The following is a 16,794-nucleotide window of genomic DNA, read 5'->3' as shown; positions in this document are numbered from 1 at the left end:
AATAGCAGTGTAGTAGGGGCAGCTAGGTGGTGCAGTGAATAGAGCACCGGCCATGGAGTCAGGAGTATCTGAATTCAAATCTGACTTCAGACACTTAACACTTACTAGCTGTGGGATCTTGGGCAAGTCACTTAACCCCAATTGCCCTGCCTTCCCCCCTCCAAAAAGAAAAAAAAAAGATCAGAGCAGTGGATAGAGCACTGAGATTAGAGGCAAGAAGACCAGAATTCAAATGCAGCCTCAGACACTTAGTAGCTGTGTAACTTTGAGCAAATCACCTAACCTCTGCAGGTCTCAGTTTCCTCATCTATGAAATAGGGAAAATAACAGTACCTGCCTCCCAGGATTATTGGGAGAATAAAATATTTGTAAAGCTTTTTGCAAACCTTATAGCATCATCTAAATTTTAGCTATTACTGTCATTCCTTTCTCTGAAGCCACATGTCTGTCCATTAGAACATGTTTCTTCTTATCCTCATTTTATAAATGAAGAAATGAAAGAGCGTTCATGCCTGTTTTATAACGTCAGCCTTCTTTATGATGTGCTCTAGTCTAATAATAACTAGCATTCATGAAGCACTTTAAGGCTCAAAAAGCACATCACATATATTATCTTATTGGACCTCCTCAACAACTCAGTGAGGCAGATGCTTTCATTATTGTTGTGTCTGTGCTATCATTACCCCCATTTTATAGATGAGAAAACTGAGGCTGAGAGACATAAAAGGATCTTCCCAGGACAACAATGTTAGTTAGCAAGTACGGCAGGATCTTCCTGATGCCAAGTCCAGCACTCCATGACACCATCTCAAACCTGTCTATTTGCTCATCTTTGCAACCACTCAGTGAGTCAACTTGCATATCTACAAGTCAACATAATTGGAGTGGGGAAGGAACACTTTCAGGAAGGACTGTGTGTCTCCAGAATGGTCCAGTCACTGGTTTTTTTTTTTTTTAATGCTTTATTAACTTCTGATTTACATCATTCGTTTTTTTTTTGTTTGTTTGTTTTTTGTTTTTTTTACTGAGCAATCAGGGTTAAGTAATTTGCTCAAGGTTACATGGCCAGTTATTTCTGGGTGTGGTGCTGAGTGTCTGAGCCCGGGATTAGATCTCCAGGTCGTCCCAACACTGGAGCCGTTCCAACACTGGAGCCGGTGCTCTTACTCTCTGAGCCACCTGGCCGCCTCTAAGCAATTGGGGTTAAGTAACTTGCTCAAGGTTACACGGCCAGGTGTTTCTGGGTGGTTGCTAAGTGTCTGAGCCTGGGATTCGATCTCCAGGTCTATCTCAACACTGGAGCCGGTGCTCTTACTCGCTGTGCTACCTGGCCTCCCCCACATCATTCGTTTCTGCCAGATTTTGAGTTACAAATTTTCTCCCCGTTTTCCCCCTACCCACTGCCCCAAAATAGCAGTCCCACAGGATATCCCCTCCTCCAATGTGCTTTCTCCCATACCCCTTTTGACTTTTCCAGTGGATCTCTATGCCCCAGTGCCTGTATATCTTATTTCCCAATTACATGTAAGATGGTATTAATAATAGTATATATATATATATATATATATATATATACACACACACATATATATACATATATATTTGAATATTTGATTTTAAAACTTTCAATTCCAGATTCATTCCCTTCCACCCTTGTCACCCACCCTTACTGAGAAGATAAGCAGTTCAGTATAGGTTGTATATGTGTGGCTAATGCAAAACAATAACATAGTAGATATATTGTAAAAGATTGACTATATATCCCTCCCTCCTATCCCACCTCCCACTTGTTCTATTCTCTACTTTGATCCCGTCCCTTTTCAAAAGTGGGTGCTTCCAACTTCCCTCCCTCCCAAGCCTGCCCTCCCTTCCATCATCTCCCCTCTGATCCCCTTCCCCCCTACTCTCCTGGAGGGTGAGATGCCCTGTTTAGGGTGTATTTCATTCCCTCTTCAAGCCAAATTCAATGGGAATAAGGTTGACCCATTCCCTGTTGCCTTCCGATTCTTCCCCTCCATTGTAACCATTTTCCCTTGCTTCTTCTGTATGAGATAGTTTACCCCAATCTGTCTCTCCCCCTCTCCTCTCATTATATTCCTCTCACCTCTTAATTTAACCTTTTAAGTATCATCCCTTCCTGTCAAATTGGTCTTGTGCCCTCTATGTATACCTGTAAACATATATACACACATTCACATATGTATTGATATGCCCCTATACCCTCATAAATAGACATATATATATATATATATATGTATATATATTTCTAATCCCTTCAACTACTGAGAAAAGTTTCATAGGTTGCAATTATTGTTTTTCCATGTAGGAATGTTAATAGTTCTACTTTTATAAGTTCCTTGTGATTTCTTTTCCTTGTTTACCTTCTCATGCTTTTCTTGCTTCTTGTATCTGAATGTCAAATTTTCTATTCAACTCTGTTTTTTTCAGCAAGAATGCATGAAAGTCCTCTATTCCACTGAATGACCATATTTTCCCCTGAAACATGATACTCAGTTTTGCTGGGTAAGTGACTCTTGGTTTTAATCCCAGCTCCTTTGACCTCCAGAATATCATATTCCAAACCCTTTGATCCCTCAGTGTAGAAGCTGACAGATCCTGTTACCCTGATTGTGTTTCCACAATATTCAAATTGTTTCTTCCTGGCTGCTTGTAATATTCTTTCCTTAATCTGGGAATTCCAGAACCTGGCTATAATATTCCTAGGAGTTTTCTTTTTGGGATCTTTTTCAGGAGGTGATCAGTGGATTCTTTCAACCTCTATTTTGCCCTCTGGTACTAAAACATCAAGGCAGTTTTCTTTGAGAACTTCCTGGAGGATGATTTCTAGGTTCTTACTTTGGTCATGGCTTTCAGGTAGTCCAATAATTTTTAAATTATCTCTCCTGGATCTATTTTCCAGGTCAGCGGTTTTTCCCATGAGATATTTCACATTGCCTTCTATTCTTCCGTTTGTCTGGATCTGTTTAACAGTATCTTGATTTCTCATAAAGTCATTAGCTTCCATTTGCTCCAATCTAATTCTGAAGCAATGATTCTTCTCAGTGAGCTTTTGAGATTCTTTTTCCATCTGGCAAATTCATCTTTTTAAGGCATTCTTCTCCTCATTGCCTTTTTGAGCCTCTTTTGCCATTTGAGTCAGTCTGTTTTTTAAAGTGTTATTTTCCTCAGACAGGCTGTTGACTCTCAGTTTGTAATTTTCTTGCATTGTTCTCATTTCTCTTCCCAATTTTTCTCCACTTCTCTTATCTGCTTCTTAAGGTCCTCTATGGCCTCTAACCAGCTCGTATTTTCCTTTGAAGCTTTTGGTGCAGGAGTTCCGACTTCACTGTCTTTCTCCTGTTCCATGCTTTGCTCCTTTTTATCCCCAAAATAGGAGTCTAATATTGGACTCTTCTGTCTGCTTTTTTTCCGTTGCCTGGTCATGTCGTCCCTCAGTCACTTGACCCCTGGGCTTTTTGCCACAGTAGGACTCTACCACCAGACAGGGGAGCTTTCATCCCAAACACTGGGGTTTTCTCTGTTGCCGGAAGTATTAGATGGGTGCCCTCTCTGAGGTCTCCACACACTCTGGCAAGCTGGACACACACCCCAGGACCTCCACCCTAGACAGCAATCCATATCCAAGCAGGTTAAAGCAAGAATTGATTACCCCTCAGACTGTTCACTTGGTCCCCCTATACTCTGCAGGCCAGGATCTGAAGCTGCCTCGCAGTGCTGGCTGGCTGTCTGGCATCTCAGCGGCTTCTCGCCCCCCCCGGGGGTACTCCCACTTACTGGGACCCAAAATCCAGACTGCACTGACCTCTCACTTTGTCCTTCGCATCTATGTGTTGATAAATTTGGAAAAGCGCACAGCTGCTGCTGATCTGGAGTCCCTCAGCAGCTGGTCAGGCCTGCCCTGGGGCCAAAGCATTGGGGTGGGGCTGGGCTCAGCTCCCATTGCACTGTCCTGGCTTCCTGCCGGCCTGCTGCTGTACTCAGCAGGAGGTTAGCTTCTCTGTGTCATTTTGTGGGTTCTGCAGCTCCAAAGTTTGTTTAAAGTCCCCTTTTTACCTGGATTGGGGAAGGTGGAAGCTGGAGCCGTGGGGAGGTTGTGCTTCTACTCCGCCATCTTGCCTCTGCCCCAGTCACTGATTTTTTAAAGAAAATTCCTGAGGTTTGGGAAGACTCCAAATTGCTTGGTATAGCCCCATGATTCCCACCAGAATGAAGTGTAAGTCATGGGGTAGGCATGGAGGATGATGGGAAGTTTGCCAAAAAAGAGACTCAAGCAATACAGAACAGTTGTGTCCCTTGAGGTATTTTTCTTGCATGCATGTGCACACACACATACATGCACGCACAATTTCAAACAAAGACATTTTCCAGAATTATATGGTATACTTTTGAGTAGAACATAAGAGACAAGACAGCAATCTTGGTGTAAGCCTTTGTAAAATAACCATTTTAAATAGATTTCAATATCTTTTACCTTTGCCCACACTTCTTCTTGTGCCACTTTAACAAGTTCTTCCACTTTCCCATGATGAATTTTTTCTTCTTTTTGATGAATCTCAATCCCAATATCTGCATATTTGAATGAAAATTACAGTAAGCATCTAAAGTTAGCCTTTTGTTTATCTTTTGACCACCTTTGTACTCTGCATTCAGAACCTACCACAAGGCTTTGCACATAGATGGTGCTTAATAAACATTTGGCTGGGGAATTGAATGAACAAAACCCAATTATGACTTATTTTGATTTGAAGAAAGTTTCCTGACAATCCATTGTAGGGATGCACCTAAAAGGAGTAAGCAGCAGCATGGTGTAATTTATTCAAGATCTGGGTTCAAGTACTCCTTGTGACGACACATGCTATGTGACTGGGTAAGTTAGTTAACCTCTAAGTGTCCCAGTCAAGTCTTCAAGACTGAAAATTACATAGCTGCAGATTTGCTTTGTTGGAGGGGATTGTCACACTGAAAATTCCTCCACATGTACTTGCATGAATTCAGTGCCTTCAGTTGTGGGGTTCAGTAGAAAAGAGGGCTAGTATTACTGCACTACTTCATGCTTGAGGAGCGCTTCTGACCTGATAAAGCATTTTCACATCCATGATTTCATCTCATATTCGTAGAAGTCCTGTGAGGTAAGCATTATTACATCCATTTTAAAAGTATCTAAAATCCAAAAAGTTCTAGTACTTTGGTGTTGTTTATTTGTGTCCAATTCTTCATGACCCCATTTGGGATTTTCTTGGCAAAGATACTGGAGCCATTTGCCATTTTCTTCAGCTAATTTTACCGATAAGGAAACAGGTCAATAGGGTTAAGTGACTTGCTCAGGATCACATGGCTGGTAAGTGTCTGAGACCAGATTTGAACTCAAGAAGATGAGTCTTCCTGCTTGTACGCCCAGCATTCTATCCACTGCATCACCTAGCTGCCTTCCTCCAATCTTAGGTAGCCCTATATCTAGGAGTTCCATGTACATTATTTGGGTACTCCCACACAAAACAGCAATCTTACCCCAAGATTCTTCTATTTATGGCCTCCTCAAGATCAATTCCCAGTCAGTGGGGAAAAACAGGAAATAGGACAACTCCTTGACTTTTTCCTTGCTCACTGTTGTGTCACAGGCAGGACTGATAATTCTACCCTTTCACCACTTTCAGGAGTGACTGTATATAAGATTCCTTGATCTTCACTATTGGCTATTGTCCAAGTGGAAGGCAAAGTCATGGAGAGAGACTCCTCCTATACCCCAAATTCCTCATGTTCACCTTTTACTCCTCCCAGATTAGCAGAGGCCATCATCCTATATCATTTCTATCTCCAGGCCCTTTGATCTTTTTGCCTTCTCTCTAGGCAAGTGAAGCTTGGTGGACATGTCAACATTCAAAGGCTTGTCCCCTCCTTCTCTTCTGATCCTCTTGAGGAAGAATTCAGAGGAGATTGCATCTTTCCCTCAGTAAAGCACTTTTAGTCTCTGAAACTTACATATGGGCACACTTGAATATCTGTGAACAAGTATCACAAACATCAATCATATCAGCAATGTAGCAGTCATAGGTAGTGAAGTGGATAGAGAGCTGGGCCTGGAGTCAGGAAGACTTATCTCCATGAGTTCAAATCTGGTGTCAGACCCCAAGCAAGTCACTTGTCTCAGTTTTGGTTTCCCCACTTGATGGTGGCAGTTGGCTAGCAGTTGGAATTGGTGGTAGCAGAAATGGTGGGCCTTTCTGCCATAGAGATTGCTTCCTTGGATGATGGCCATGGGGGCTGGTTGGAAACAGGGCTGATGTTCATATTCATTTGCTTAGTATAGTGTTCAGTCAGTCAGTAAATAAGCTTTAGTGCTTATACGCAAGAGACATAAAAGTAGGGGACACAAAAAGAGGCAAAAGAGGGCCTCAAGGAGCTCACAATCTAATAGGAAAGATAATAAACAAAAAAAGTACATACAAACAAGCAAAAATAGGATAAATAGAGAAAGCACTATCATTAAGAAAGGTTGGGAAAGGCTGCCAGTAAAAGATGGGATTTTAAATAGGACTTAAAAGGAAGCTGGGGAAGCCAGTAGGAAGAGATGAATAGAGAGAGCATTCTAGGCATGAGGAACAGTCAGAGAAAATGCCCAGGGCGGAGAGTTAAGAGTATCTTGTTCATGGAACAGCCAGGAGGTCAGTGTCTCTGGATTGAAGAGTTCATGGCAGGAACCAAGGTCTAAGAAGAAAACAGGAGAAAGCTAGATTATGAAGGACTTTGAACCTCAGAGCATTTTGTATTTGATTCTGGAGGTGATAGGGAGCCACTGGAATTTATTGAGTAGGAGGGTGACATGATCAGATCTTCTCTTCAGCAAAATCGCTTTGATGTCTGAATGCATGATGGATTGCATGATGGAGTGGGGAGAGACTTGAGTCTCCAGACCCATCGGCAGGCTTATGGAAATAACCCAGACATGAGGTGATAAAGACCTGCCCCAGGGTGGTGGCAGTGTCACAGGAAAGAAGGAGACTTATTCAAGAGAGGTTGCAAAGGTGAAATCAACAGGGCTTAGCAACAGATTAGATATGGGAGGTGAGAGATAGTGAGGAACACAGGGTGACTCCTAGGTTGTGAGCCTGAGGGACTGGGAGGATGGTGTTCACAGAATCTCTGAACTGGAAGGGATCTCAGAAGTCATTTAGTCCAACCAATGCCAAAATAAAAATCCCTTCTGTAATATACCCTACAAGTGGCTGACTCAACATTTCATGCTTGAAGACCTCCAGTGAGAGGGAACTTGTGTGTTAAGCCCATTCCACTTTTGGATAGTTTTAATTGTTTCAAAAGTTTTTTGGCTACATCAAGCTTGAATTTACTTCTTTCAAACTTTCATTCATCACTCTTTGACCTTTGGGGTCAAACAGAAGAAATATAATGTGTCTTCTAACTTAAAAGACAGTGGTGCTACCTCCTCATTCTTTTCTTCAACACACTAAACAGCCCCAGTGGGAAAACTAAATGACTGAAGATTGACTGGGAAGAAACATGATCAAGCATGTGAAATGAAAGTAATTTAAATTATTTTTATAGCATATAATGAAGATAGTGTGTAGACCCTAGATTTGACATTAAAGGTATTCTAATTATGAATCTAATTAAACCTCATAAGTGACTAATTTTTTCCCTTTGGGAAGCTCATATAAAGAGTACACATTAGCTATCTGACCTTGAAATATTGAGCACTGCATTGGAATAACTTGTAAAGTATCAACATGACCTCCAAAGCATCAAAAGAGTAAATAAAATTATGCTTATTTTACACTCCCTCTGGACTCACTCTTCCAATTGGTATTTGCATTATAGTATGTTAGGTTCCCAGAAGGACATCTACTACACCTTGGGTCTCAGAGATAATCTTGTGAGTGATTGATTATTCCTAACACTGTAGTTCACAAGCCCCCACTGGTGGGTTTTCCCCATTACTAGCAATTAGCCAGTAGACTCAATTAGTTCTTGGAAAAGATATTTATTCAACAAAGCATTTCCTTCCAAAAAAACCTAGGCATATTGTCCCACAAAAAGTCTTGGGGTGAACAGGAGAGCAGGCACAAATTTAAAGTACAGTGGTAGTAAGACACACTTATAGAAGAATTTTGTGGCCAGCACAACCCACAAATCCAAAATTGTAGAACACTGAAGTCCTTCTTTCTAGAGCCTTCATGAAATTCACTGGTAGGTGGGGGCATCATGCCAGTGACAAATGGGTTGCTCCACTACTCAACTAGACTGGCTCTTTACAATGCACAGGATTTTCAGCTGGACAGGTCAATTTAGTGCCAGGTTAGACTGGGTAAATTACTTGGCCACTAGGCTAACTCATTAGAGAATATGGCACCTGTACTGGATGGCTTTATCTGCTAGACTCTCTTTGACATAGAGCTATACTCTATGACCTGCAGCGTCTGGCAGGGCTGGGGATTATTCTGCTGTTTCAGCTGGGGGCTTGTGTTCCTTTTAGCTGGAGTACTGTCCTCTTTTCAGAAAGGGTAGAAACCTTTTGTCAAACTTTGGCAAAAGCCACTTCTATTTGACTGCCATGGAGTCTTGGCTCTGAGGTTTATTATCTAACAGGCAGGAGGTGAAAGTGTTAGAAACCTTCATTTTCATCAAGTTATTCATGGTTCAAAACTGGGTTCCCTCAGTCAAGGGACCTCATCCTAACTTATGGTGACTGTCCAGTTAAATTTCTAGATTTCTACTGGATCTCATGCAAATACTTGGAGATAAGGGTAGTAAGCAGGCAATCTATGCCCTGGGGCAGGTTTATTATCTCTACAGGTCTTTTCATAGGCAATGACCTAACCCTTACACTTCATTGTCTCCATCTTTTCTCTTAGAGCAGCAGTTCTCAAAATGTCATTCCCCCAAGACCCTTTAAGGGTAGAGGTGAGATAAAAGCCATTTTCAAAATAATAATAATGATACAACAATTTCTAATACTAAGACACAAGGTAAGTGTTCACACATAGATAAGAAGCAGTAGAAGGACACTCTCAAGGTTTCCTTGAAGAACTTGAGAATCAATGATGAGACATGGGAGACTCTTGGCACAGGACCACCCAGCATGGCATGCCCACATCAAAGAAGGTGCTATGCTTTGTGAGTAAAGCAGAATTGCAGTAGCACAAAGGAAACATGAGATGTGTAAATTTAGAGATATCTCAATCCCAAATGTTCAAATGGACTATTTGTGACTAACTTGTGGAAGAGCCTTCTGAGCTCACGCTGGACTGATCAGCCATAGCTGAACATACTGTACCTTGACTCCAACATCATGTTGTCATTGATTCTCTTCAAGTATGAAGGACAAACAATAACAATTTTTAATACTGATAATTTCTAACATGGTAAATATTAATGGATACAACTCATGTAAACAAAAGTTCTTTGGGGGAGAAAGTCCTCAATAAATCTTAAAGACTATAATGGGATCCTGACACCAAAAAGCTTGAGAACTCCTTTTATTTTTAATAACCTTTAATTTTGCTAAAGTCTAAAAAAAGGGCATTCTCTTACAAAGGGATAGGGAAACACTGTTTTGGAAGTAGAAAGTAAAATAAGGTTAGGAATCATAGTTAATTCTTCATATTCCATTGACTCTAGAAAGTTGAAAGTCTTTTGGAAATTGACAAATATGGTTTTAAAAGGTGTTTCCATTTATTTTTCCCATTGGTAGCTCCAGCAAGTCAACCACAGAAGATAGGGAAGTCACACTGCCAAGGTGACCTATCTTTAACATAGATAAACATTCTGTTGGCAAGAATTTGGCTGTAGAGGAGGCAGGGATGATCTTGCCCCTACACAGATATAACAATGAAGAGTCAGTTAACATTGGAAGAACAGGCAGCAGAGTTCAGGCCCAGGGGTTTTCCAGGCACTTCACAGAAACAGTACATACACAATTATACATGTATACTTGTCTCCTCCATTAAAATGTAAGCTCTTTGTAAGGGATTGTTTATTTTTTAATTGTATTTATATCCCCGACACTTGGTCTTTAACAAATAATACTCATTGATTAACTGATATCAAGATGTCCACTGGTGTTGGTGATCAGGATTAGTCCAAATTAAGAAAAATCTGATTTGCCCTGGAGAAGTCAGAGGAAGTATCAGGCACCATTAGAAGACAGCTGATCTAGCTATAGGGCCATAAAACCAGGGGAACCACTAGATCCACTGTAGTATTGTGTTTCTATTTCTGCACTTTTTTGTGTGTTAGTAAAAATTACCTGATGGATATTTTCCATGGAATTTGAGCGTCAGAGAGTTGTTCCTGTTTATGAGTTTTCCAAGAGAAGTGGGGTCTCTTGTATGCCTCTTTATCTATGGGTAGTGGCAATAAGTCTAGAATGTGCCCTGGAATGGCCAGACCACACTTGGAAATCAGACTTTGATGATATTTGACCTCAGAGAGTCACTGCTTACTCAGGCACATGTGAAAGAGCATCGGTCTGAGGTTTTAGTCCCTTTCCTTAGGAATAAAATGAGACACTTGTAAGGGTCATTCAATAGTTAATAAAAGGAGATTTAGTTTGCCACAGTAAGAGAAGGATATTAAACAAGATAGGGCTTCAGGACACCTTAAGTTGATTCAGATGAACAAAGTTCCCCTGCCTAAGCTACCCATCAGGATCTCCCAATCAGGCTTCAGAGAAAATGTTATGCAGTGCTTCATGGTTGTTTTGTACTCTGGCAATGAGGAAATTATGTCAATAGGGTGAACCTTTAGTCCCCTGAGCCACCAAATCTCAAGGATAGTCTTCATGGAAAAACTAGCCTAGCCTGTATGCGGGAAAGGAATTGAATAAACAGTCTCTACCATGAGTGCTAGTAATGAAATGGAACTACATCTAGTCACACAGTGTTGATACAAGGGTAATAACAAAAAAAAGTACAAAGGAGCATTTGGGATTACTTTAGGGAAGCATTTTCTAAGGCTCAAAGTCAGTTTGGAATGCTTTTCTGACAGGAAAACCTAGGGATAAAGGAATGAAGAAAGGAATATGCAAATATATTCCCTGCCTGGATTACAAGGGGGATTGCGGAATATTTCACAGAGGTGACATTTGAACTGGGTTAGAAAGGTGGCTAGGATTTTAAAAGACAAGAATGGGAAAGGGGGCATTTACAGTTGGAGGCACAAGGATGCAGGAAAGCAGTTAGCACAGCCGGCACATAGGCACTTAATAAATTATGTTTATTGACTGATTGGGATATTGTCATGCAATGCAACAGTACAAGTAATCTGAGAGGCAAAGTCATAAAAAAGAAAAAGAACTGGGATTTGAATCAGAGGATATGGATTCTAATCCTGATTCTATAACTTATTTTATATAGGCTTGGGTAGCTAAGTCATTTAGTTTCTCAGGGCCCTAGTTCCTTCATCTGTAAAATGATGGATATGGGCTATTACCGTGTTTCCCCCGATAATAAGACCTATCCCGAAAATAAGCCCTCCCCTTACTGTGTAAGATTCCTCTAAAATAAGCCCTCCCCCGAAAATAAGCCCTATTGAGATTGCTACTGTAGTGAAGATGATCCCCTGCGCTCTGTATGCACCGTCCCCCCCTTCCCTCGTGAAATGCATGCCGCGCTCCGAGCTGCATCCAATCAGAGCTGCAGCAGTGACCGCCATCCTGTTCTTCCCCAGTGATTTGCTTATTGAATAAAGGTACATTTTTTGTTCACATTTACCTGTTTATTAAAATTGCCGTCAATGTTCATTAAAATAAGACCTCCCTTGAAAATAAGCCCTCTGGGGCTTATTTTCTGTCCAAAAAAAATAATAAGACTGTCTTATTATCGGGGAAACACGGTAGATGGTTTCTAAGGTCCCTATGATCCTCTGATCTGGTATGGCTACAACATAGCACATATGAAGCACAGGAACAGAAATAACTTACAGCACATTTGATGGTTACAGAGCACTTTGATATAATATCTCATTTTATCCCCACAATAATTCTGTGACATAGGCAAAGCAAACATCCCTATTTTGCAAATGAAGAAACTGAAGCTGAGAGAGGTTGACTTGCCCAAGGTCAGCTAATAAGAAGCAGAGTTCTGACTCAAAAGCTGGTCTTCTGACTTCAAGTCTGATGTTTTGTTTTGTTTTCCCACTGTAAGATAAAGTTGAAACCAAATTATGCTCTGAGTATTAAGTGTAATGAATACCCACCATCCAGAAGACCAATATGAAGTATGCTGCCCACCTCCTGAGGTGATCACAACTCGATGCAGAATGAGACAGTTTTCTTTATATAGCCAATGAAGAGATGTTTTGCTTGACAATGAATTTTTTTTTAAATAAGGTTTCCCCACCCCCATCCCAACTCCCTTCTTTCTTTACTTCGACATTGGTGGAGAGAGGTGGGAGGAAGAGAAATTAAAATACTTGACAATGAAAAAAATAATTTAAAAAAAGAAACCAGATTATGGAGGGCTTCAGTGTCATATGAGAGATTCTGGTCTTGCCTCCAACAGCAGTAGACTCCTCCTACCGAAGATTTTGGAGTAGATGAACAATATTTTCATAACTTTTGCAGTGCTGCATGAAGAACATTGGTTTTAGAGTCAGAGGAATTGAGTATGAATCTTGGCTATGTCCCTTTGAACAAGTGATTCACCTGTCTGGGTCTCACTGTCTTCATTTGTAAAATATAGGTGATAAAATAGATAATTTCTAAGGTCTCATCCAGCTCCAAACAAATTATCTTATGAACTGCACAGAATTGATAGCGGAAGCTATGGAAGTAGATGCCATCAGTACAGAACAGAAAGAGAAGGCAGATGAAGAAAGAGACCTGGAAAGTAACGTACCTAGATATGTACCTATGTACATATACAGCATAGCATGCATACTGACTGCATGCTTGTTGACTGACTGCAAAGAAGCAGCAAAGGAGAAAAATTCTTCTCCAGGAATCATATTAGTTCTTGCTTTTAGTGGAAATTCCTCTCCTCTACCTACCCTGGTTACTTATAGACTTTACATAGAAGCATTTTAATTCTATATGGCTGGAAGATTCTAATAGATATTATGGCATAGTAAGTCTTGTCAGTATGACCTGGAACTCTTGCCTCTGATGGACTGTGGCTGTGTAAACCTGAGCAATTCACTTACCCTCTCAAAAGCCCTAAGCAAACTCCATAAACTAAAGTTGTCAATCTGCAGCACTAGAGAGTTTCCAGTCTGGGAATTCTCTACACTGGTGAAGTCACAGATCTGAACTAAAAGAATGGTTGGAAGACACACAAGTGAATGATCATGCAACTTTAATCAACAAACATAAGAGACAGACAAAGGTGACAGGAAGGCTTACATCTGCCACTATGAAATATTAGTACAACTAGAGGAGATCATAAACTCACTTACCTAGTATATCCTTATGAGTATAAAACCTTGTCTTAAATGGTTTGTATTCGTAGATCCGTTTGAAAGCTTCCTGAGAAGGTGGTGGTGGTATTATTTTATTACATACTGCACAGCAAACAAAGTTTTCAAGATTTGGATTCCGAATCATGGTTGAGGCAACATTCACAATGTAGAGTGGCTAAAACTCTCATTCTAGGATTAGGAAAAGCAGTAATAGGGATTTTGAAGGATAATAATCTTTTCAACAGACTGTAGGTGGTTTACTGTTTCAAGGTGAAGTCTGGAGGATGGCTTGAAGATTAAATCATTCACCATTATGAATTAGAGGAATCCCTACAAGTAAAAGCATTGGGAAAACTGAAGGGCCTTATTGCATGAAGCTGAGAAAGTGGGTTTTCTGAAGGCTGACCTTCAAACTTGAAGCTATAAATTGTCAACTTACTTAGCAACTGTTGCTAGGGTCAAGCTTTGCTCACAAAAGTGTCTATAAATGACAAAAGAGATTACTATGGAGTATTTCAGAGTGTTCCAGATGCTTTGTTTTAAGGTATTTGAATAATTGATTTCACAGAGGTCCAGGGATGCAGGAAGTACATCAGATTAGGAGTGAATGAAAGACTTGGTAATGTAGTGATAAAACTACTGTTTGGGAAATAACACGACAGTTTAGAGGGAAAATGAAGTCAGTTCTCCAAATAATCACGTCTGGTTTCCTAGGTCATATAATTAACAAACTCATTATAATGACACAAATATATATGTTCAAACTACCAAAACATAACATAAAAGTGACTTGACCATCTGATAGTTCTTTGTTTCTTTCTCCTGTATCTTCTTCTCTCCCTTTTTTCATCTGGTTTAAGGAAGCCTTTCTTTTCTCTTCTTGTTTCTGTCTTTCTTACCTATAGTCACTAGATAGGATAAAACACAAAGCCACTAAATACCAAAACCAGTGCTCTTATTCTTACCATTTCTTTTCTTCTATTTGGGATTTTATTAGTAAATAGTTTAAGGCATATCCTGAATTCCTCGTCTTCAGGATGAGGGCGTAGGATTAAAGCAAGTTTCTGAACCTTTTTTGCATCATAGACTTCCTCTGATAGGATGTTTTTAAATGAATAAAATGAAATAAACAGGATTGTAAAGGAGAAACCTTATGGGGAAGGCTCTAGCAACAAAGCAGAGAGGGAAAGGTGTGGTGTGATTTTAGTTACAGATTAACTGTATAGCAACTGAGGAAGATTTTTTTTTTGTCAAATACTTTCTTGGTTTTCGCTCTCTTAATTGCCAGTGTTATAAACAAACACTTAGTAAGCACCTACTATATGCCTGCTACTGTGCTAAGACAAAGAAAAGCAAAAACAACTGCTGCTGTCAAGGAGCCCATAGCCTAATGGGGGCCCAAGGATGACTACAGGTAATCAAGATATATACAGCATAAACTGGGGATAACCACAGAGGGAAGACACTAGCATTAGGAGTGGCCAGGAAAGGCTTCCTATACAAGGTGGGACTTTAGATGGGACTTAAAGGAAGCCAGGGAATCAAAAAGGGCGGAAATGAAGAGAGAATTCGTCATGAGGGATGGTGAGTGAACAAGCCTAGAGACAGGAAATGCAGGGTCGTCCCAGGAACAGCAAGGAGGCTACCAAACAGATCTACTCTTATGTATGCAACATTTAGGATCTGAGAATAACAGCTTTATGGCTACAAAGCACTTCACACACAGTTTTTTTATTCTTTTACAACGGTTCTGTGAGCTAGGTGGTATAAATTTCATTTATTCACCATTTTGTAGACGAGGAAACTAAGGCTCAGAGAAGTTAAGTGACTTGAAGAAAGTCACAAAGCAAAGGTTGATGACAAGACCCACACGGGCACAAGTTCTCTTCACATTTTATACATAATGTGAAAACTGTCCTATGGTCTCTTGCTAGAAGTCTTCCTATAATCTTGCATTTAAGGAGCCTGCTTCAGACTTGGGGTATACAGCTTGAGCCAGGGCTCTAATCCAGGCCTCCTAAGCTTCTCATCCCTTCCTACCTCACTGCTCTCTTCTTCATTTTCATTGACACTTTTTTTAGCCAGTAGCATTTGCTTTTGAGTCAGAATTGCTAGATCATCACCTCAATTATTAAGGCTCCTTACTATCTAAAAACTTAATATGACAGTGCACAAATGTGTTACTACCACAACTGCAGGAGATACAAATTTTAAAAAGTGGGAGAAAAAAATTTTCTTTAACACTTGAGAAGAATGGATAACAAGGGCTGGACCTCAGAAAGAGTGAAGTTGTTTTCTAAGTCTTGAAACTTAACTCTAAATGATGAGATTTGGGATATAAGGAGATGAAAAATTCTAGGGTCCAATGGGAGAAAATTTTTATGTATGGACTACTTAAGTAAACACAAACAAAAGAAAACTTGTTCTCATCAATACTTCTAATTTCAAAAATTAATTTAAGAAATCTTGCACTTTGTTCAGTGACAACTGCTTTATGACAAATTATCACTTTGTAAATAGTAGTTTCCTTACCTAGTATGAAAAGTTCTATAATATTGCACCTCTTTCTAAAAACACCCTAACACTTTGGATTAATTATTCTTCTGTTTACCCTAACCTTAGTAAGGACAGCTAGGTGGCTCAGTGGATAGAGCGCCAGGTCTGAAGTCAAGAAGGCTCATTTTCCTGAGTTCAAATCTGGCCTCAGACACTTATTAGCTGTGTGACTCTGGCCAAGTTCCTTAATCTCCTTTCAGTTTCCTCATCTATAAAATGAGCTGGAGGACATGGCGAAGCACTCCAGTATTTGCCAAGAAAATCCCAAATGGGGTCCTGTGATAGTAATGGCAATTAAAGATTCCCCTGTATAGGCTTGGTTTTCAAATTGATTGTGTTAAAACCCAGAGCTTGTTAATCCCACCTGTGGGATGGGCTTGTTGATGTGAAAAGAAAGTCCTGAACTGGGAGGAGCTGGTGACGTAGATTTGGAGAGACAAGAGAGAGGCAGAAGATCTTTTTGGAAGCAGCACCTCGTGGAGAGAGAGAGACTAAGAGAATTGCTGGTGGCCGCTTTGAATTGCCCTGGACTTTTGAGACCTGCCCCCTGAGCTGCCAAGGACTGAGAAGACATGGCTGTTTTGCTGGTACTTTGTCTGTCTGTTTTGATGTTGTTTTGCCAGATTTGTCCACTGGTGAAAGACAGTCCTGTTGTTGAAGAAGTCCTGGAACCTGGCTTTTGGTTAAGAAGCCTTGAGACTGTCCTGCAGACAGAGAGTGAATACTGTCCACTGGTGAAGGACAGTGCTGTTGTTGCAGGGGTCTGGAGACTGTCCTGCAGACAGAGTGAATACTGTCCACTGGTGA

At 40.5% G+C, this 16,794-nt stretch overlaps 1 protein-coding gene across 1 annotated transcript in view; it reads right to left on the bottom strand.

The window, feature by feature from the left end:
* CUNH6orf163 (chromosome unknown C6orf163 homolog) overlaps positions 1-13,782 on the bottom strand; it is a 32,180-nt gene extending 18,398 nt beyond the window's left edge. Inside the window, exons 1-2 of the mRNA XM_069065161.1 lie at positions 13,429-13,782; positions 4,493-4,587 (exon numbers count right to left, since the gene is read on the bottom strand). Coding sequence (XP_068921262.1) covers positions 4,493-4,587; positions 13,429-13,576 — 243 coding nt within the window. The 5' untranslated portion in view covers positions 13,577-13,782. The remainder of the gene's footprint in view (positions 1-4,492; positions 4,588-13,428) is intronic.
* Between the last annotated feature and the right edge of the window lie 3,012 nt (positions 13,783-16,794).

The sequence above is a fragment of the Petaurus breviceps genome, unplaced genomic scaffold (genome assembly GCF_028583685.1).
Source record: "Petaurus breviceps papuanus isolate PSGF00001 unplaced genomic scaffold, PetGlider_PUasm1.0 90667, whole genome shotgun sequence".
Lineage (NCBI taxonomy): Eukaryota > Metazoa > Chordata > Mammalia > Diprotodontia > Petauridae > Petaurus > Petaurus breviceps.
This window is presented reverse-complemented; position numbering and strand designations above follow the sequence as displayed.